This window comes from Haliotis cracherodii, unplaced genomic scaffold (genome assembly GCF_022045235.1).
Source record: "Haliotis cracherodii isolate W230 unplaced genomic scaffold, xgHalCrac1.p SCAF_1, whole genome shotgun sequence".
Lineage (NCBI taxonomy): Eukaryota > Metazoa > Mollusca > Gastropoda > Lepetellida > Haliotidae > Haliotis > Haliotis cracherodii.
The window spans coordinates 68531442-68550833 of record NW_027266264.1 but is presented as its reverse complement, the minus strand read 5'-3'; the positions used below and the strand labels follow the sequence as shown (position 1 = coordinate 68550833).

General features: G+C 40.3%; 1 protein-coding gene across 12 annotated transcripts in view; it reads left to right on the top strand.

Moving 5' to 3' along the window:
- LOC139463495 (putative extracellular sulfatase Sulf-1 homolog) overlaps positions 1 to 19392 on the top strand; it is a 104589-nt gene that overhangs the window by 82969 nt on the left and 2228 nt on the right. For 10 of the 12 annotated variants that reach the window (XM_071245494.1, XM_071244799.1, XM_071244868.1 and 7 more), the window contains 5 exons: positions 4416 to 4549; positions 5677 to 5843; positions 9691 to 9795; positions 13541 to 13683; positions 15077 to 15188. In XM_071245494.1, the coding sequence (XP_071101595.1) occupies positions 4416 to 4549; positions 5677 to 5843; positions 9691 to 9795; positions 13541 to 13683; positions 15077 to 15188 (661 nt within the window). Of the gene's footprint in view, positions 1 to 4415; positions 4550 to 5676; positions 5844 to 9690; positions 9796 to 13540; positions 13684 to 15076; positions 15189 to 17575; positions 17658 to 19392 lie in introns of all 12 variants that reach the window. The other 2 variants (XM_071245575.1, XM_071245644.1) reach the window with 2 other exon arrangements.

Here is a 19392-nt window from a genome sequence, read left to right as displayed (position 1 = left end):
GTTGGCTGTTTGTCATGCATGGCAGGTCATGGTAGCTGTTTCTCATGCATGGCAGTCATGGTGCGATTTGTCATGCATTGCAGGCAATGCTGGCTGTTGTCATGCATTGCAGGCAATGCTGGCTGTTGTCATGCATGGCTGGTCATGCTGGCTGTTGTCATGCACGAGATCTGCAGTCAATATGAATGGACACTTCCCCTGAGATACGTCATGGAGTTTGTGCATATGCTTCTGATGTCATGGCTGCATACAATGCCAAGGTCATTCCGAGATCACATACAACAACTTGGCATCATTAGTGTGATCTTCACACTCTGTACTAAACCGAATGCTTATATTTTCATGTTAACCTGTTTATTACCTGAGTGCACCTGTGATGCATCGTGTGTGATTCAGCCTGGTAAATATCAATCTACCTTTGGACTCAAATGGGATCTTTTTAACTCTGTGTGTGCGTAGGGTATGGAAGAATTCAACCTGGTTTTGTAAAGTTGGTTGGTTGGTTTGTTGTTTTACGCTGCACTCAGCAATATCCCAGCTATATGACGGCCGTCTATAAATAATCGAGTCTGGACCAGACAATCCAGTGATTAATGTCATGAGCATCGATCCACACCATTGGGATCGATAACATACATACAGCCTGACCACCCGATCCCGTTAGTCGCCTTTTACGACAAGCATAGTCACATTTTACGGCAAGCATGGGTTGCTGAAGACCTATTCTACCCTGAAATCTTCACGGGGCGGTTATTATTTATGGAAAAGAACTTCTTTCTCAACCATTTTCAGTAGGCATTTTGAAAATGTTGAAAAGACGAAAGGAAATTGGCTGAGAAGGTGTATTTGATGTTTAGGGACAATGTTGAGCTTGAAATTTGGCACCTTTCTATATTTGACTGACACGTCATATCCTTTGCATCACAGTGTGTGGTGTGACATCATAATAGTGATGTGTATTGTTGAACTAAACCTTGCAAGGCTTGCTTATTTTCTAATAGGGCACCAACATCATGTTAGCTTAAGAAGTAGCTATGCCCCACACTTTCAATGTCTGAACTACATGGTATAAGTGATGATGATATGAATAAACAATGTCTGAGCATGTGTGCAACTTGGGCATTTGTGTTTACACAAACAATGTCAACTTGTGGCATGTGTGACACTAGTCACAACATCAGGTTGACATGTGTCATAACAAGTTCCAGACACAACAATGAGTTAGATTTGATGGCTTCATTCACCTAAGAGTGGTCACAATCATTGATTCTCTCAAACATGGACAACACGCAGTAATAAAGTTCCTTACCAAGGAGGGATGCAAAGCAAAAGAAATCTATGGTTGCATGTGAAAAGTGATGGGTAAGGATGCTCCTGACTATTCCACAGTTTAGCGTTGGTCTCTACAGTTTAAAAGAGGTAGGGTGTAGTCCATAGACGATGACCCAAGGTCAGGCAGGCCTTCAAATGCCACCCAACCGGAAACCATTGCTACTATAGAAAGAAGAATTTTGTCTGACCGACGAGTGAAAGTATCTGAACTTTCTGGGGAATTCCAAATATCAGTTGGAACTGTTGTAACCATTATTCATGAGCATCTTGGTATGTCCAAGGTATCTGCAAGATGGGTACCTAGAAACCTCAGAGCTCAAGATCGCCATCAGAGAACTGAAAGTTGTCGAGACCTCCTGCATCTCTTTACTGCTGATGAAGCCGGATTTCTTTCTCATCTAGTGACAGGTGATGAAACATGGATCCACCACTGGGACCCAGAATCTAAATTGGAATCCCTGCAATTGAAGCACCCCAATTCTCTGCCTCCGAGGAAGTTTCGCACATCGGTTGGCAAGGTAATGGCCTCCATATTTTGGGATGCAAGAGGCATATTACTGATTGATTATATGCCACCAAAAACTACATTCAGTGGACAGTATTATACAAATGTAATGAAAGAATTGTGAATATCTATTCACCAGAAACGCTGTGGGATGATAACACGTGGTATTCTACTTTTGCATGACAACACTCCAGTTCACAAGTCGAGAATTGCACATGCCGCCTTATGGGAATGTGGATTTGAACAGTTAAATGACCCACCCTACAGCCCTGACTTAGAACTCCAGTGACTATTTCCTGTTCTGGCAAATGAAATATGCCCTATGTGGAAGACGCATCCAGGATTACGAGGACATAAAGGCTGCCACAGAGGCGTGGTTAGAGGGTCAATCTGCGGATTTCTATAAAAGTGGTATTAAAAGCTTGACAAATGGAATAAGTGTATTGAGGTAAATGGAGATGATATTGAAAAATAAAAGTGCAAAAGATATTCTGCGACTTGGTTTCATATTGCAAAACTTATTGAACGCCCCTAGTACTTTGTTAATACCATCAGTATATCAGTGTTTTCTTAAGTCAGATCAAAAACAAACTCAAAACACAAAACTCAACCAATGATGTATCATTCAATTTCAACTCCAAAGAGCTCACGTTTAAGTATACACTATCTGGTGTATAACTGGCAATTGTCCGTGATTAATTGCGAAAAAATTGATATGTTATAATACAAATAAGACAACATTCTTGAAAAAATTGTGAGAAAAAGGTATTCTTATAAGCTTTTCTAAAAATTTATGTTACTATGAAATTAATGATTTTGTAATTGTAATTTGTATAATTGGTAAAACTGAAAAAGAAATGATTATATTTCCAAGTTCAACAGCGATGAAATGCAAATTTGGATTTTGATGATTGTTGTGAAGTTCCACAACCTGTGTATTGTGCATTCTGATGTGTGCATGTGGTTGTGTGCATGTGATTGTGTGCATGTGGCTGTGTGCATTCTGATGTGTGCATGTGGCTGTCTGCATGTGGCTGTGTGCATTCTTATGTGTGCATGTGGATGTGTGCATATGCTTGTGTGCATGTGGCCGTGTGCATGTGATTGTGTGCATGTGGCTGTGTGCATGTGCATGTGGCTGTGTGCATGTGATTGTGTGCATGTGGCTGTGTGCATGATTTACACAGAGTAACAGAACATTTCAGGAACCAAACAATATTGACTGTTTACAGTGTGACAAAAAGTCGTGTGAGATAACTGTACATAGATATTTTTTGTTCCAATTTTGTCAGAAAGCAACATGAAGTCCATGAGGAGCTTGTTATGCTATTGCCTCAGCCTAGTGTTATCATTGTCCAAGTTTGGTTCTGTTCTCAACAAGTTGTAAGGGCTGCTATTCCTGTAGGTGGCCCGTGGTACATCAGTGCCAGAATATCCTGAGTTTGAGTCCCAGATCCTTGATCAGCACCATGTCCACACCCTACATCTTCCCGAGGCAAGAGAGTTACCTGACTATAAAAGTCCAGTTGCCTCCCTTGCCCAACTAGGCTGGCATTATGAAGTTACAATTTGGCTTGACCATGCATAGTCCAATCAAAATCGTGCACCGCAATCGAAATGTGGTTCGTAAACTGTCGTGCAGATTTCTGTCGATTGCAGGATTTGCAATGCTTGTGCTACGCCAACTCGTTGTCAGCAGATATTTTCCGAAACTTTTCCTGTTTTTAATCAAGGTACTAACGTGATTTGATGCATTTCGCAATGTAAGACCCGTTAGATCACAATATAGATCTTGATTATCGATCAGATAGTCCTGACTTGGCGCCACCATTTTGTGTGAAGCAAACGCAAGTGATACGAGAGGTGGAATCTGATTGGTCCATAGGAGAGGCTTAGAAGGGACATAACTGGTACTCACGTGATTTGATGCATTTGGTGATATAAGACCCGTTATATCACAATATAGATCATGATTATCGATCAGATAGTCCTGACTGGGCGCCACCATTTTGTGTAAAGCAAACGCAAGTGATACGAGAGGTTGAATCTGATTAGTCCATAGGAAAGACTTAGAAGGGACATAACTGGTAATAGCCACTGGTGGTGCTACGATCGAACCCAGTAATTCCAGCCGAGTTCAGCAAGGGTGGAAACTGGACTTGCCTCGGGAAGATGACACCCTAAGGTTTCCTCAAAGTGACGTATGCAGCCTGCAACGATATGATGACATTCTGTGATATGATGGAAATATCAACATTAAAGCACAGCATATTTAAGTACACATAAGAATCCTTGAAAAGTGGAAGTAAATCTGAGCTGTTCGTATTCGAAAGACAAATTTTTACCAATTTGTTTCTACATAGCAGTTATCCATACATGGTGTGTCCCATGCTGAAATGAGGGCTGTGATTGGCCGGTTCACATTCACATGTCCTGATTGAAAGACAAGCTTGTGATGTGTCACCGCTGAACTTGCGTGGGTTGGTGCATGTCCAGTTGAAATGTATATCCAGAACAAACTCAGAGGTCAGACCTAGATGACATTAACTCATAACCAATACCTCCTTGCCTATTTCAGGTTATTCGTCGACACCTCAAGCAGCAGCGCCCTGATGACCTGAGTATGTTTGACCTGAACATGAGTGGCCCTCTGTTGTCGGAGACTATCAATATGGAGGACGACTGTGACTGCGAAGATGATGTCATATCAAGGTTGGTCAGGAGCACATATTTTGTTGATAATTGCTGTTTGACACACATTATTTCATTGTGAGGCTTTAAGTCGTCTGTTCTTATGCCCCACTACAATGTTGTGTCACTGGTCACAAAATTAAATGATAACAATGAAAATATTTTTAATCGGACATGAAATATTACAAAATTGTTATTTTTAGATAGGTCACTGATTATTATTCGATTTTAACCAACTTTTGTTGCTTGACTGTGTGTTTAATGGAAAATAATTGTGAAAAAAAGGTGCCAAAGGTGTCATGACGTCATTTCTGGAAATTCGAACATTCGCTTGCAACTCGATGATGTCCTAAATTGGAAGATGTTATTTTGTCTATGTCTCCATAGATGTAGCTGGACAGCACAGATGGCCAAATGATCCAATCCAATAGTAGTCGAGATATGACAATCGGTATTGGTGGAAAATGTACAGATAATTGATGAAGACTGGGGGAATATCTGATTAATACCAAACTTAACCTCCCTGTTCATAAAATGGACTTGTGCGACATTGTCGTGGTCGGATAGTATTCAGGGAGTCATCATTATTTAGATAAGGGTGAATATCAAACTTTGTACATTTTATGAACATGCTCAAAGAGGCGCTATATAATGTTGAAATATCATATAAGAAAGAAACGACTTGTGGTCGTTTTTTTAATTTTTGTGCACCCCTCATGGTTTTATCTCCCTGCGTTGTTTTATTGTACGATAAACAACGACCACGAGTCGTTTATTTCTTGCATAGGATACAACTTTTTGTAGAGCCTCTTTAAGGATGATGATAAATTGTACAAGCTTAAAAAAATATTTACCCATATTTTACTAATGATGACTCCCTCAACAGAATCCGACCTTGGCAATGTCCATTTTGTACACAAGGGGTATTTCATCCATATTCTCGCAATCCTCACTTCGATTACCTTTACCTTTTCTCCCAATTCTGATTGTACGATTATAAAAACACCCACTCGTTGTTTATTTCTTAATTATATTAGCCTCAGAAATGGCAGACGAAATATATGTCTGTTCAGTTACTTTGAACATGGAGAAATGGACATATTTCTATACGGTCAAGATATTGAATGAACATGGTTTGACTGTTCCAGTTCCAAAACTTCAGGACGCTTTAATCAGAAAGATGATAGGTCATCAAAGAAGATGAAGAAGCGGAAGCGTCAGAGGAAGAGAAAGAAGAATGTGAACTGTAATTCCCCCAACATGAAATGCTTCACCCATGACAATAATCACTGGCAGACACCCCCGAAGTGGAACTGTGAGTTACCAAACACCTTGCTTCTCCATGACCCATCCTCATGAGTCAGGGATGTGTTGGCATTAGAGTAACCTCCCTTTGGCCTCTGGCATTTGACTGCAATCAGATGCCCATTCACCACACAATTCAATGGCAGTTGAATATGATAGAGCATCAGGACAACATCACTAGTACTTCAAAGAACTATTTATTTAATCTAACCAAGACCATGATGAGATGTTTGTTTGAATTTGTGAACTTACTTGACTTGAATCAATCCATAGAGCTTTTTATTATGTGAACATGTTGCACAAAGCGATCTTAGCTCTAAGGTGATCGCGACGCCTATACCTTAACACAGACTTACACGACTTTTGTAGCGCTAAGGTTGTTTTATATGTTACCCCGGAAATGTATGCTGTTGATAGAAAAACACCTGAACAAACCCTACCAGTTCACTGACAAGATGAAAACAAGGCCCTGTAGTAGTGATTTAAACACACCACTAGGCTCAGTATGTAGAATCCTCTTTGGTAAAAATTGACATACCCGGTATCTAGACTTTGTGAAAATCCTGACAGACTTTAAACAATAAAGTCCTCCACTCCATGACTGAAATTTGTGCTCTGGAATACCAGATTAAACATATTTTCCAAAATCTAAACTATAATCACCTCTACCAGTAACACTTGACTCATGAGGATGTCAGGGTCATGGTCATGACGCATTTTTATTTTGTTTGTATTAGGTTTTCAACTAACAACCTATTCCTGTCTGCATGGATTGATACTAACAGCTGCTAACTGACTAACAGCTGCTAACTGACTAATAGATGCATGTATTATCCATAGGATTAACAGACTTCAAAAAATTGTATGTGCACTAGGGCAAATATCTCTTCATGCACTCAGTGTATTGCTTACAACATCTGGACGCCATTGTTGACCTCATTCGAATCTTATTGTGGTGTAAGGTTGGTAAGACTGACGTCACACTAGAAATTATGTCATAGCTGAAGATTGTTAATGTCATTCAGCAGTTGTGGTTTTCTTAGACAGCCGTTGTGATCAGTGTATTGTCTTGAGGGAGGTCAAAAGGATTAAGCAATACATGTAATGGGTAATGAAGAAATTATGCCATACTCTATTTACTGATTTCCTTCCACTCAGAATTCTGACACCCGCTTCATAAAAAATGTGGTGTAGTGGATAGAGTGTCTGCCTGGAGAGCAGAAGGTCGTGGGTTTGATCCCGAGCCGCATCAGACCTAAAGACAGTAAAATATGCTACTTGTTGTTACCCTGTATGGCGCTCTGCATTAAGGGGGTAAAACAAGGACTGGTCGGCTCGGAGTCAGTGTACTGTGTCTGAGTGGGGTATTCATGTTCAACTGCGGCATTGCATCTCATTGGGCTGGCACTATAAAATCGGCATTAGTCCACACTTGAACAAGCAGCCACATGCGCGCACACGCATACATGCCCACACGCATACATGCCCACAGACGTACATGCATTGTTCATTGATGTATTCTGCTACAAGTGTGCTCAAAATTGTAAATTATATTGTACATGTATGTGAAACAAAGTTGTTTTGAAAAATTTGTATGTGTATCTTGATGTAGTACATGTAGTGATTTGGTACAGGACCTACACAGCAAGGTGAGCTACAGCCCTGAGGAAATATAGTTGTAAGCATATGACACATGAAGTACCCCGATTGGTGGCCACCACATGGCTGGTTACACGAGGATACATTCTACCCAGACTTGATTGTGTACAGGGCGTCGTGATGTAGCTGGAATATTGCTGACTCAAGGAAAACCACAGCTACTGAACATATTAAGTATTATCCATTTTATTACTAATTCCTTACAAGACTGACAGCATGTACACATCTCATTATAAACACATCTCCTGGGGGCCAGTTCAAAGTCTCCATGTTATGTGCAGCATGTAGCACCTGCCCGCTGCTAGGAGACTGCAGTTATGAGATGATCCCCCTCGCCATTGTGCATTCAGAGTCCGTGTTCAAAATAACTCAAACTTGTGACCATCACTCAAGGGATCACTAACCAATAGTGCCAGGCATTGAATGCATTCACCTTCCAGTGTAGAAAATCTTGAAGGCTTCGGACGTTCTTCCTCACAGTTGGCTTGCAATTCTGGTGATTCTAACTTTGGGGGTTTTGTCCCCCGACTGAAAGTAGTAGTTATTTTCAAAACTATTGATCGATACTTATAATATTTCCCATGGTAATAACCAATGTGATGTCTTCCTAAGTTGGAAATATATAGATATGAAGCAGACAGTTTAAAAAACCTGAAAGATTTCCACTCCACCTTCCTGTCCATGGGACAATGAGCAGGCAGGTGTTTCGAACATGGTCCATGATGCCATGTGGTAGTGTTATCTTCTACAATATTGCATCATTCTATACTTCATTTTACCATCTCTCTTTGGTTGGTGGGATGCATTATAAAGTTAGATTCCAGTACATGACATGAAGGAGTATGTCCTGCTAGAATACAGTAGATCCTCATGGTTTGAACACACTAGTGTCTCCATGGTTCCTACAGTACTGGAACAGGCTTGTGACTGGTGTGACAGTTTAGTAGAACCAGATGTGGCCAGTCTGTCATGACGTTGTCCTGTGTCCATGAAAGTGTGGGGAGCACGGGTGGCCCAGTCGACTAAGGATGAGCAGAGTTGCGTCCCTTGTGCACGCCAGAAACCTATGATTGTGGGTTTGAATCCCGGTTCGCCCCGATTATGTTTCTAGGTTTGTTAGCACTATACCCGTGCTCGTGGGTTTCACCGAAGTGGTAAACGTGTGAGACCTGCATCACTTCGGGCTTTCCTCCCACATTAAGCTGACACACCACGATACAACTGTAATACTGTTAAAAGCGATGTTAAACCCAATTCACTCACTCACTCACTCATAAAAGTGTGGAGATTTTTTTATTCCGTGGACATGTGAGTCAACCAGAACAGCAGCTCTAATAACAGCATATGGAGTATATCACCTCGCCTGTAGCATGAATAGCCGAGGACAAACTGACATCCCAGCTGTAGTGATAGTTTCATGTTGTGGATACTGGGGATTGAGCTTTGCTCTGCGTTATGTCAGTTATTTCTTGAAATTGTTCCATAGTGTAATAGCGGGAAAAAGTAACTGGTCAAATAATATGTATTTCATCAGTCAATGAAAATTAATAGCATCTTTGAGATATGTACTATTTGGCTTGCCACTTTGATCAGCCTTCTAACTTGGCACATGGCAAATCACTTAAGGCGGTCCTTCAAAATGCATGTATGTTCATTTTGGGAGTAAAAAATATTCAACCAATCGTTGCCTTCCCTTTCAAGCTTCTGTACACTGAAAGTAGGAAGTGCCAAAAGCATGAAACTTAGAACTTCAAATTTGAGCCAGCACTCCAGCACAGATTAAAAAGTCTTCAGAGAGAAACAGCTAAAATTAAAACTGTAAGTGCTTCTATTAATATTTGATAAGAATAATGTGTACAATTACAAAGTTTCTTTTCCCCGCTTTAAACTTAGGTAAAAATACTTAGAATTATTTGCGTGTGCTTGACAGTTATTGTGAATACCTTTATGATCAAGGATATTTTCTCTTTTCCTTAACATTTTCAATCATGTTGCCAAGATACTTGTGTCATTAATATATGGTACTCTCTGAGAATGCCCTAATGTCTTCTCTCTATACCCTCATTTTCATTTGTATCTTCAAGTCTTGATCTGGTTTGTGCATGTATGAAATTCACCCCTGTGCACTGTTTAAAACATTTGCATGAAAATATGATTCTAGCTATGAAGAATATTTCTTCATTAAATTCTGTCCGTAGCTCAACGCAAATGGAAACGATTTAATCACGAATCCTGTAGAAAAGAAGGAATGGAATGTGCATTGATGGACACCCATCACTGGAAAACAGCACCATTCTGGAAATGTAAGACATTGTCTGGCATTGTCATATCTTCAAACCTAATATGTGTGGATTATTGTAGAATATGGCAGATTTTGACGGATGCTCGGCATTATGAATTTATTTATTTAATTTTGTTAATATCTATGTGTCCTGTTTACAAATGTAGGTAATTGCATTCTCTGTTGACACAGAGGATATTGTTTCTATGAAATTCATCCTTGGTAAACAGCATCAGTTTGTTAGTAACTTCTAGGCATCTACATGGGTTTGGACTTGTCTGGTAAATATAACACTGTAAATGTGACAACTGGCACAATAAATGCCTTGACACTGAAAATGATAACACTCATGTACCTCTGAATAGATATAAATAAGTTGTATCCCATGAAGATCCGGTTAGAATTGATCCTCAGCAACCCATGCTTGTCGTAAGAGGCGACTAACAGGATCATGTGGTCAGGCTCGCTGACTTGTATGATGCATATCACCATATCCCAATTGCGTAGATCGATGCTGATAATGTCATCACTGGATTGACTGGTTCAGGTTCAGTTATTTGCAGACCAATGCCATATGGCTAGAGTATTGCTGAGTGCTGTGTTAAACAACTAAGATACAAAAAAGAAAAAAAAAAAGGTTGTAGTTATTGAACCTCAGACTCTGGAACTGACCATTTAATATTTTGGATGCGCCTCGGAATTTTGTTGTAGACTGAAGAAGACAAAAAATGTTTTTGTTTTTCACAACTTGTCTGGACAACCATCATGTCCAGGCAACATTGTTGATTGGTAAAACGTGATGCAAAATATTTTTCCAACATTTCTCCCCCATCCCGAGATGTCTTCCTTTAGTGGCATTGTATAGAAATGTACTAGAATGTCATTTATCATAAGAAGAAGTTCAGATCAAAGGTGATGTCAATGGTCACTGTGAGTAACTGAATTCAGAAAAATAGACACTGCTAAGGGTATGTATGTCCCAGTTCTTCTTCACGTTTTTTTGTGGTTTTATTTGGTAATCGTGAATTTTTTTATGAATGAATATTCAGCCTTCTGTAAATTGGTATGATCCTCACAAAAGGCCAGAACAACTGCCAGATGGTCATGTTGCACTTACTGCCAGATGGTCATGTTGCACTTACTGCCAGATGGTCATGTTGCACTTACTGCCAGATGGTCATGTTGCACTTACTGCCAGATGGTCATGTTGCACTTACTGCCAGGTGGCCATGTTGCACTTACTGCCAGGTGGTCATGTTGCACTTACTGCCAGATGGTCATGTTGCACTTACTGCCAGATGGTCATGTTGCACTTACTGCCAGGTGGCCATGTTGCACTTACTGCCAGGTGGCCATGTTGCACTTACTGCCAGATGGTCATGTTGCACTTACTGCCAGATGGTCATGTTGCACTTACTGCCAGGTGGCCATGTTGCACTTACTGCCAGGTGGCCATGTTGCACTTACTGCCAGGTGGCCATGTTGCACTTACTACCAGCAGGTCATGTTGCACTTACTGCCAGATGGTCATGTTGCACTTACTGCCAGATGGTCATGTTGCACTTACTGCCAGATGGCCATGTTGCACTAACTGCCAGATGGCCATGTTGCACTTACTGCCAGATGGTCATGTTGCACTTACTGCCAGATGGTCATGTTGCACTTACTGCCAGATGGCCATGTTGCACTTACTGCCAGGTGGCCATGTTGCACTTACTGCCAGATGGTCATGTTGCACTTACTGCCAGATGGTCATGTTGCACTTACTGCCAGGTGGCCATGTTGCACTTACTGCCAGGTGGCCATGTTGCACTTACTGCCAGGTGGCCATGTTGCACTTACTACCAGATGGTCATGTTGCACTTACTGCCAGATGGTCATGTTGCACTTACTGCCAGATGGTCATGTTGCACTTACTGCCAGATGGCCATGTTGCACTAACTGCCAGATGGCCATGTTGCACTTACTGCCAGATGGTCATGTTGCACTTACTGCCAGATGGTCATGTTGCACTTACTGCCAGATGGTCATGTTGCACTTACTGCCAGGTGGCCATGTTGCACTTACTGCCAGGTGGCCATGTTGCACTTACTGCCAGATGGTCATGTTGCACTTACTGCCAGATGGTCATGTTGCACTTACTGCCAGATGGTCATGTTGCACTTACTGCCAGATGGCCATGTTGCACTTACTGCCAGATGGTCATGTTGCACTTACTGCCAGATGGCCATGTTGCACTTACTGCCAGATGGTCATGTTGCACTTACTGCCAGATGGTCATGTTGCACTTACTGCCAGATGGTCATGTTGCACTTACTTCCAGATGGTCATGTTGCACTTACTGCCAGGTGGCCATGTTGCACTTTCAAGGAGATGGCCATGTTGCACTTTCTGGCAGATGGCCATTGCTGGTTGTGCAAATATCTGATAGGCCACCTTACAAAGGCTGCTGCACTAGATGCCCAAGACAACTGTTTTATCTCATGGTATAGGCCTGGTTGGGTACTGTCTCACTGATGCCTAGATGAAGTAAATATGTCTAAGTATGTTCAATCCAAAAGCAGAGGGCACTAAAACGCACACTCCCTTTACTATAGTCTAGTTTTCATTTCTTACAACTAGTGTTATGTTTGTTTCCTTATTGCAAGTTTTGTTTTGGAAGTTTGTGTTAAGTACAGACTTTATGTATGCTGCTAGTTATCTTTTTGTCATTGCTTTGTTGCACCTCATATCCAAATGAGCACTGTCCTTCAAGTGAGCTTTTTGTGTAACAGCTTTTATTCATATTCACTTTTATTTTGTTTTCATTCATCTTTTATAGGAAGCTTGACTTTATTCACGCATTTCGTTTGCAAATTATTGATGACAAATTTATTGACTAAAACAAGGTGTTTTGTTTTCAGCTTTATAGATTCAGCAAATATTTCTTATTCAATTTAGAAAAGTATAATCTTGTGTAAGAAATCATAATCTATGTAAATAAGAGCATATAAGATAGAGCTGACTTGTCTGGTATGAAGTTTTAGATTATAACCTTGACATTTTCTTGTGTTTTATTTAGTAAGATTTATGAGTATATTTTGTTTTCAGTGATCAGGCTTTAATAACTATGAATCATTATCTTGGTTAATGTTTTGTGCTGCATTGTTGAGTTATCATGTTGTATGTCAGTTCTCTGGCTTCAAGTGGAGGGGATCCCCGTGGGGAACTGGGTTAGAATTGGTCCCGAGCAAACTTTACTTGTTGTAAGAGGCGATTTAATGGATCAGGTGGTCAGCCTTGGTGACTTGATTAATGGTGTGTCATTGTACCCCATTGGCATTGATCATTGCTCACAATACCAATCACTGGATTGTCTGGTCCAGACTTAATTATTTACAGGTTGTCATTTACAGTCCAGGGTTAAACAAGTGCACACACTTATGTGGAGGTAGACTGTTCTCAAACACCAGGATTATAATATCAGTAATTCATACATTTTACAAATTACATCCTGTTTCTGGGGTAGAAATTTAATGTTACTAAAAGTAAGGAAACAAAAGATGACACAGCGTTAATTCCTAATAATCATTTATCCATCAGACTGCACTGTTGTGGCTAAAGGGTTTGATTAATGTATAAATGTAAAAATCAATCAGCAGTTTATGATTTGTCACATACTAATTATTCCTTTGTACATGGTGTAGTGTAGATTGGAATGTGGTGGACAATATTTAGTAATAGATCATGATACTAACGTTTTGTCAGGTGTTGAGTCTATGTTACAGTGGGTCCATTCTGCTTCTGCCCCAATGCCAACAACAACACCTACTGGTGTCTCCGCACTGTCAACATGACACACAACTTCCTGTACTGTGAGTTCATCACACGTTTCTTCAGTTTCTATGATTTCAACAAGGATCCATATCAGGTAAGCCCATGTTTTTTTTCTTCTTCCTTGTTAAGATGCAAGGTGAAATCTTGAAGGGGATCACATAAAAAGTACACAATCTCATCTGGCAGCAGTCTGCCTTAGGCAGTATCTGGCAATATATCACACACTAGTCCACAATTAGGTGTGATATGGCAATATTCATATTAGGCAGTATATGGCAATATATCACACACTAGTCCACTATTAGGTGTTATATGGCAATATTCACACACTATTCCACTATTAGGTGTTGTATGGCAATATATCACACACTAGTCCACTATAAGGCAGTATGTGGCAATGTATCACACACTAGTCCACTATTAGGCAGTATGTGGCAATGTATCACACACTAGTCCACTATTAGGCAGTATGTGGCAATGTATCACACACTAGTCCACTATTAGGCAGTATGTGGCAATGTATCACACACTAGTCCACTATTAGGCAGTATGTGGCAATGTATCACACACTAGTCCACTATTAGGCAGTATGTGGCAATGTATCACAAACTAGTCCACTATTTGGCAGTATGTGGCAATGTATCACACACTAGTCCACTATTAGGCAGTATGTGGCAATGTATCACACACTAGTCCACTATTAGGCAGTTTGTGGCAATGTATCACGAACTTGTCCACTATTAGGCAGTATGTGGCAATATATCACATTCTAGTCCACTCATTCCATCATTCCCAGTGGTGTGGAAAATCAATGCCCGTGTTGCATCATATCATGATATCACCGAGAACAAAACAAAAAAGAGCTTCATTTACCCCTGGACAACCTTATCAGAAAAAGGGTAGCCCAGTAGTGATAGGTGTCCGCTCACCGATGACATGTGGGTACAATGTAGGGCTGGGACGAGTCCAAATTTACTACCCAGGGACCCACCCCCCTATTACCTGACCCTCCACGGGTACCCGCTGTAGGTCTCAAGAGATAGGTACAAAATGTCTAATTGGGAATAGTTTGACCTGGACAAAATGTTTTTAGATACATATATAAATTGATCTGGTCATGCATACACTGAAAACTGGAAGTTTTATCTTTATTCAAACATATAAACGTCAGAAGGAATGGGTGCATAGTCAGAAATGCAATCATTAGTAACTTGTAGTGTAACCATATAGTTCTATGATATTTTTGTCATTAAACAATATATCACATGTCTACGGGTCCGGGTAGTCCTGTGGGTACCCAGGTCCCTCTTAGTTCCCACCCAACCAGAGTACCCGAGTTACCCATTCCACCCCTAGTAAAATGAGTGAAGCCTATTTCCGGTCTCCCCAGCCCTGATATTGCTAACAGCGATGAAAAACATACTCAATGATATTGTTGAAATAATCTTTTAATCAGACTGTACTTACCTAGTCTTTGACTGTTTCAGCTTGAGAACTCTGTGGCCAAACTAAACTTTGGGGTGCTGCAGCAACTCCATGAAGACCTGAAGCACTTGAAAGCATGTTCTGGTCGGAATTGTGACACTCGCAGCCGCAAAGGTAAAACACGGTCTCAGGTGAAGAGTTGTCAGTGACAGCTTGTGTGGCACCCCAATGTACTCAGTCTTGTCTCTTTAGGTACACAAATACATGTGTATCAATGTCCAAATACGCCCTGAGTAATAAGTTATCAGGCAACCTGATATAACTTGTAAATACAGCACAAGCCAAATCAGGAAACTAGACATCTTGATATAATCTGTATATATACAACATATCCCTATACAAGGAATGTAGGCACCCTGGTATAACTTGTATATACAACATATCCCTACACAAGGAATGTAGGCACCCTGGTATAACTTGTATATACAACACATCCCTACACAAGGAATGTAAGCACCCTGGTATAACTTGTATATACAACATATCCCTATACGAGGAAAGTAGGCACACTGGTATAACTTGTATATACAACATATCCTTATACAAGGAAAGTAGGCACACTGATATAACTTGTATATACAACATATCCCTATACAAGGAAAGTAGGCACACTGGTATAACTTGTATATACAACATATCCCTATACAAGGAAAGTAGGCACCCTGTTATAACTTGTATATACAACATATCCCTATACGAGGAAAGTAGGCACACTGATATAACTTGTATATACAACATATCCCTATACAAGGAAAGTAGGCACCCTGGTATAACTTGTATATACAACATATCCTTATACAAGGAAAGTAGGCACACTGGTATAACTTGTATATACAACATATCCCTATACGAGGAAAGTAGGCACACTGGTATAACTTGTATATACAACATATCCCTATACGAGGAAAGTAGGCACACTGGCATAACTTGTATATACAACATATCCCTACTCAAGGAAAGTAGGCACACTGATATAACTTGTATATACAACATATCCTTATACAAGGAAAGTAGGCACCCTGATATAACTTGTATATACAACATATCCTTATACGAGGAAAGTAGGCACCCTGATATAACTTGCATATCCCGTAACACATCCCAATACAAGGAATGTAGGCACTCTGATATAACTTGAATATACAAGACACCCCAATACAAGGAAAGAAGGCACCCTGATATAACTTGAATATACAAAACACCCCAATACAAGGAAACTAGGCACCCTGATATAACTTGTATATACAACCCCCCCCCCCCCCCCCCCCCAATACAAGGATAGAAGGCACCCTGATATAACTTGTATATACAACCCCACCCCCAATACATGGAAAGAGAGCACCCTGATATAACTTGTATATACAAACCCCCCCAATACATGGAAAGAAAGCACCCTGATATAACTTGTATATACACCCCCACCCCCCACCCCCAGAATACATGGAAAGAAGGCACCCTGATATAACCTGATTATGAAACATAACTGCCAGTTTTAGATGTATGTGATTGTGTATGAATAGTTTGCTTCCTTGAGTTGCCTTTTGTTGAGCAACATGGTTGTTTTGGTTGCATGATCCAAATGGACAGTTACAGATATTTATCTCACACAGATGTCAGTGTTTGTCTGTGAACTATTCTGAAATGATCTGTTAATTTGCAAATATATTTCTACCCAACTATTAAATTATTGAATGTGTGTGATTGTTTATATTCGATTTTTATCGAAGGAACATTCCATTTGAAACAATATGATTTTAGTTCACCTGGGCACATGGTTCAGTTGAGCATATGTAGTCCCTTGCCTTTCACCCAAGTGTTCATTTGTCTGTTGTAAACTTTTACTTTTTTTCCTCTGAAACCACGAGGCATATTACGCAGAAATCACATCTGATTTTAAACATGGAATTGACCTGTGAAGATCCGGGGTAGAATAGGTCTTCAGCAACCCATGCTTGCCGTAAAAGGTGACTATGCTTGTCATAAGAGGCGACCAACATGATCGGGTGGTCTGGCTCACTGACTTGGTTGATCAATTCACGGTATCCCAACTGTGTGGATCAATGTCAATCACTGGATTGTCTGGTCCAGACTTGATTATTTACAGACCGCCATCATATAGCTGGAATATTGCTGTTTTGGGCGTTAAACAACAAACAAACAAACACATTAACATGGAATTTTATTATTATGGAATTTGTGATGTAGGTATATTGTTTGTGGGATGACATATTGTACATTGTCAGCACAGTTTGACTTTTTTCACCCTTTGTATGACCTTCATTACCTAATGATGCAAATACTCCAGAAAAACTCAGGTGAGCTACAGTACCATGTCACTTTGAAAAAATATACTGAGGTATTATTTTCTGCTAAACAATTCACATGGTATTCAAGGAAAAACTGTTTGTGCTCAGTTGTGGCCACTATGTGGTGCTTGTGACTGATCCTCCTGATCCTCAGATTGATCCTCAGATTGATCCATGTTGCTATGTATATTACAGGTTTAAATCAACGGAAACGCCTTAACCGGATATATCGTGGCAACACCAATACACTGACTACTGATTACAGTGTGCAAACCTTGTAATTGTCATACATCATTTTCATTGGTTGCTTTCCTCTGACATTGACACCCAGTTCTGGCTGCTTTGTGTTGTGTGTGACTCTAGTTGTAGGCAGCACTGTGTGTAGCTAGTTCCATACGCTTCAAGGGGCTGATATCTTACTAGGCCTATTATGCAAGGATATGAACTGAAATATTGCATATTTTACGAAGATAACAGCTGATATGTTACACATTGAACCATTTTTATGCTTATTTTGCAAGGATATGAGGTGAAACATGCTTTATTTTGCAATAATACTCGCATGAGATAACAGCTTGCTTATGTTTAAGGAAATGAGCAGACAACTTGCTAATGTCGCAAGAATATGAACTGGCAATTTGTTCATATTTTAAGGATGTGATCTAACATCTGCTTATGTTGTAAGGATGTAAGCTGTCATCTTGCTTATGTTGCAAGGATGTAAGCTGTCATCTTGCTTATGTTGCAAGGATGTAAGCTGTCATCTTGCTTATGTTGCAAGGATGTAAGCTGTCATCTTGCTTATGTTGCAAGGAATTGCACTGACATCTGGCTTTTGTTGCAAGGATGTGAGGTGACATCTTTCTTACATTGAAAAGAAATAAGCTATTATCTTGCTTGTGTTGCAAGGATATGATAGTTGTCATACTGCTTGTGTTGGAAGGATATGAGCTGAGCTGTTGCTTAATCTGTATGGATATGCACGGACATCATGCTTTTGGGGATGTCCAGTGTTTCTTTTCATAGACATGTGCTTTGTGATTGTCTGTACAATACCATAGAAACAGTGAGTGTCTAGACCCCTAGAAACTGATAGTGAGGCTGTAGCAGGCTAAGAACTGAGATTGTCTGTACAATACCATAGAAACAGTGAGTGTCTAGACCCCTAGAAACTGATAGTGAGGCTGTAGCAGGCTAAGAACTGAGATTGAGATGCTGATGGAAGTTGTATTGGTTGACAGGGCAGTGCTATTGGGGTCTGGCTCAGCTGGGATTAGTGTGGGTCAGTGTGATTGCTTGAATCCCCTTCTCTGTGTCGGGGGACCTGTTAATGAAGCACATTTGCCAAACATCTTGAAATTGTATGAATCGCACACAAGTAAGTGTTAATTCTTTTTATGTTCCCAAACAGAAAGAGTTATCAAGGGCATGTGAATAACAACATAATCAACAATGCAGTAATATTATGTCCCTGATTACAACATGATGCTGACAAATCTAGAAACATAATCTAAGATTCAAACCCTCAATCATTTCCAGCACACCTTAGTGAGTGAGTGAGTGAGTCAGGTTTAATGCCACTTTTAACAGTATTCCAGTTATATCAGGGCATCTTGGCTTTATGCAGGAGGAAAGCCTGAAGTGTTGCAGGTCTCAGACATTTACCACCTTGGTGAAACCCACGAGCATGGGTATGGTGCTGACATACACGAAACATAATTGGAGCAAACTGGGATTTGAACGCATGATCATAGGTTTCTGGCATGCCCAGTGGACCAGCAAGTCTAAGGAATGCAACTCTGCACTGCCCAGTGTAGTACTAAGAAAGCAAGGCTACCATGCCCCCTTTCTTTGGATGAAAATTATGTTCCTTCAAAAGTATTGAGTAGGCATATTCAGAAATTCAGGTGAGCTTCTGCACCCTTATGTTTTTGTGTAGAACATTGTGTTTGTTTGGGGATTCTGATGTTGTGGCTGTTATGTTTGTACAACAAGTTGCCCTATCTGTGCAC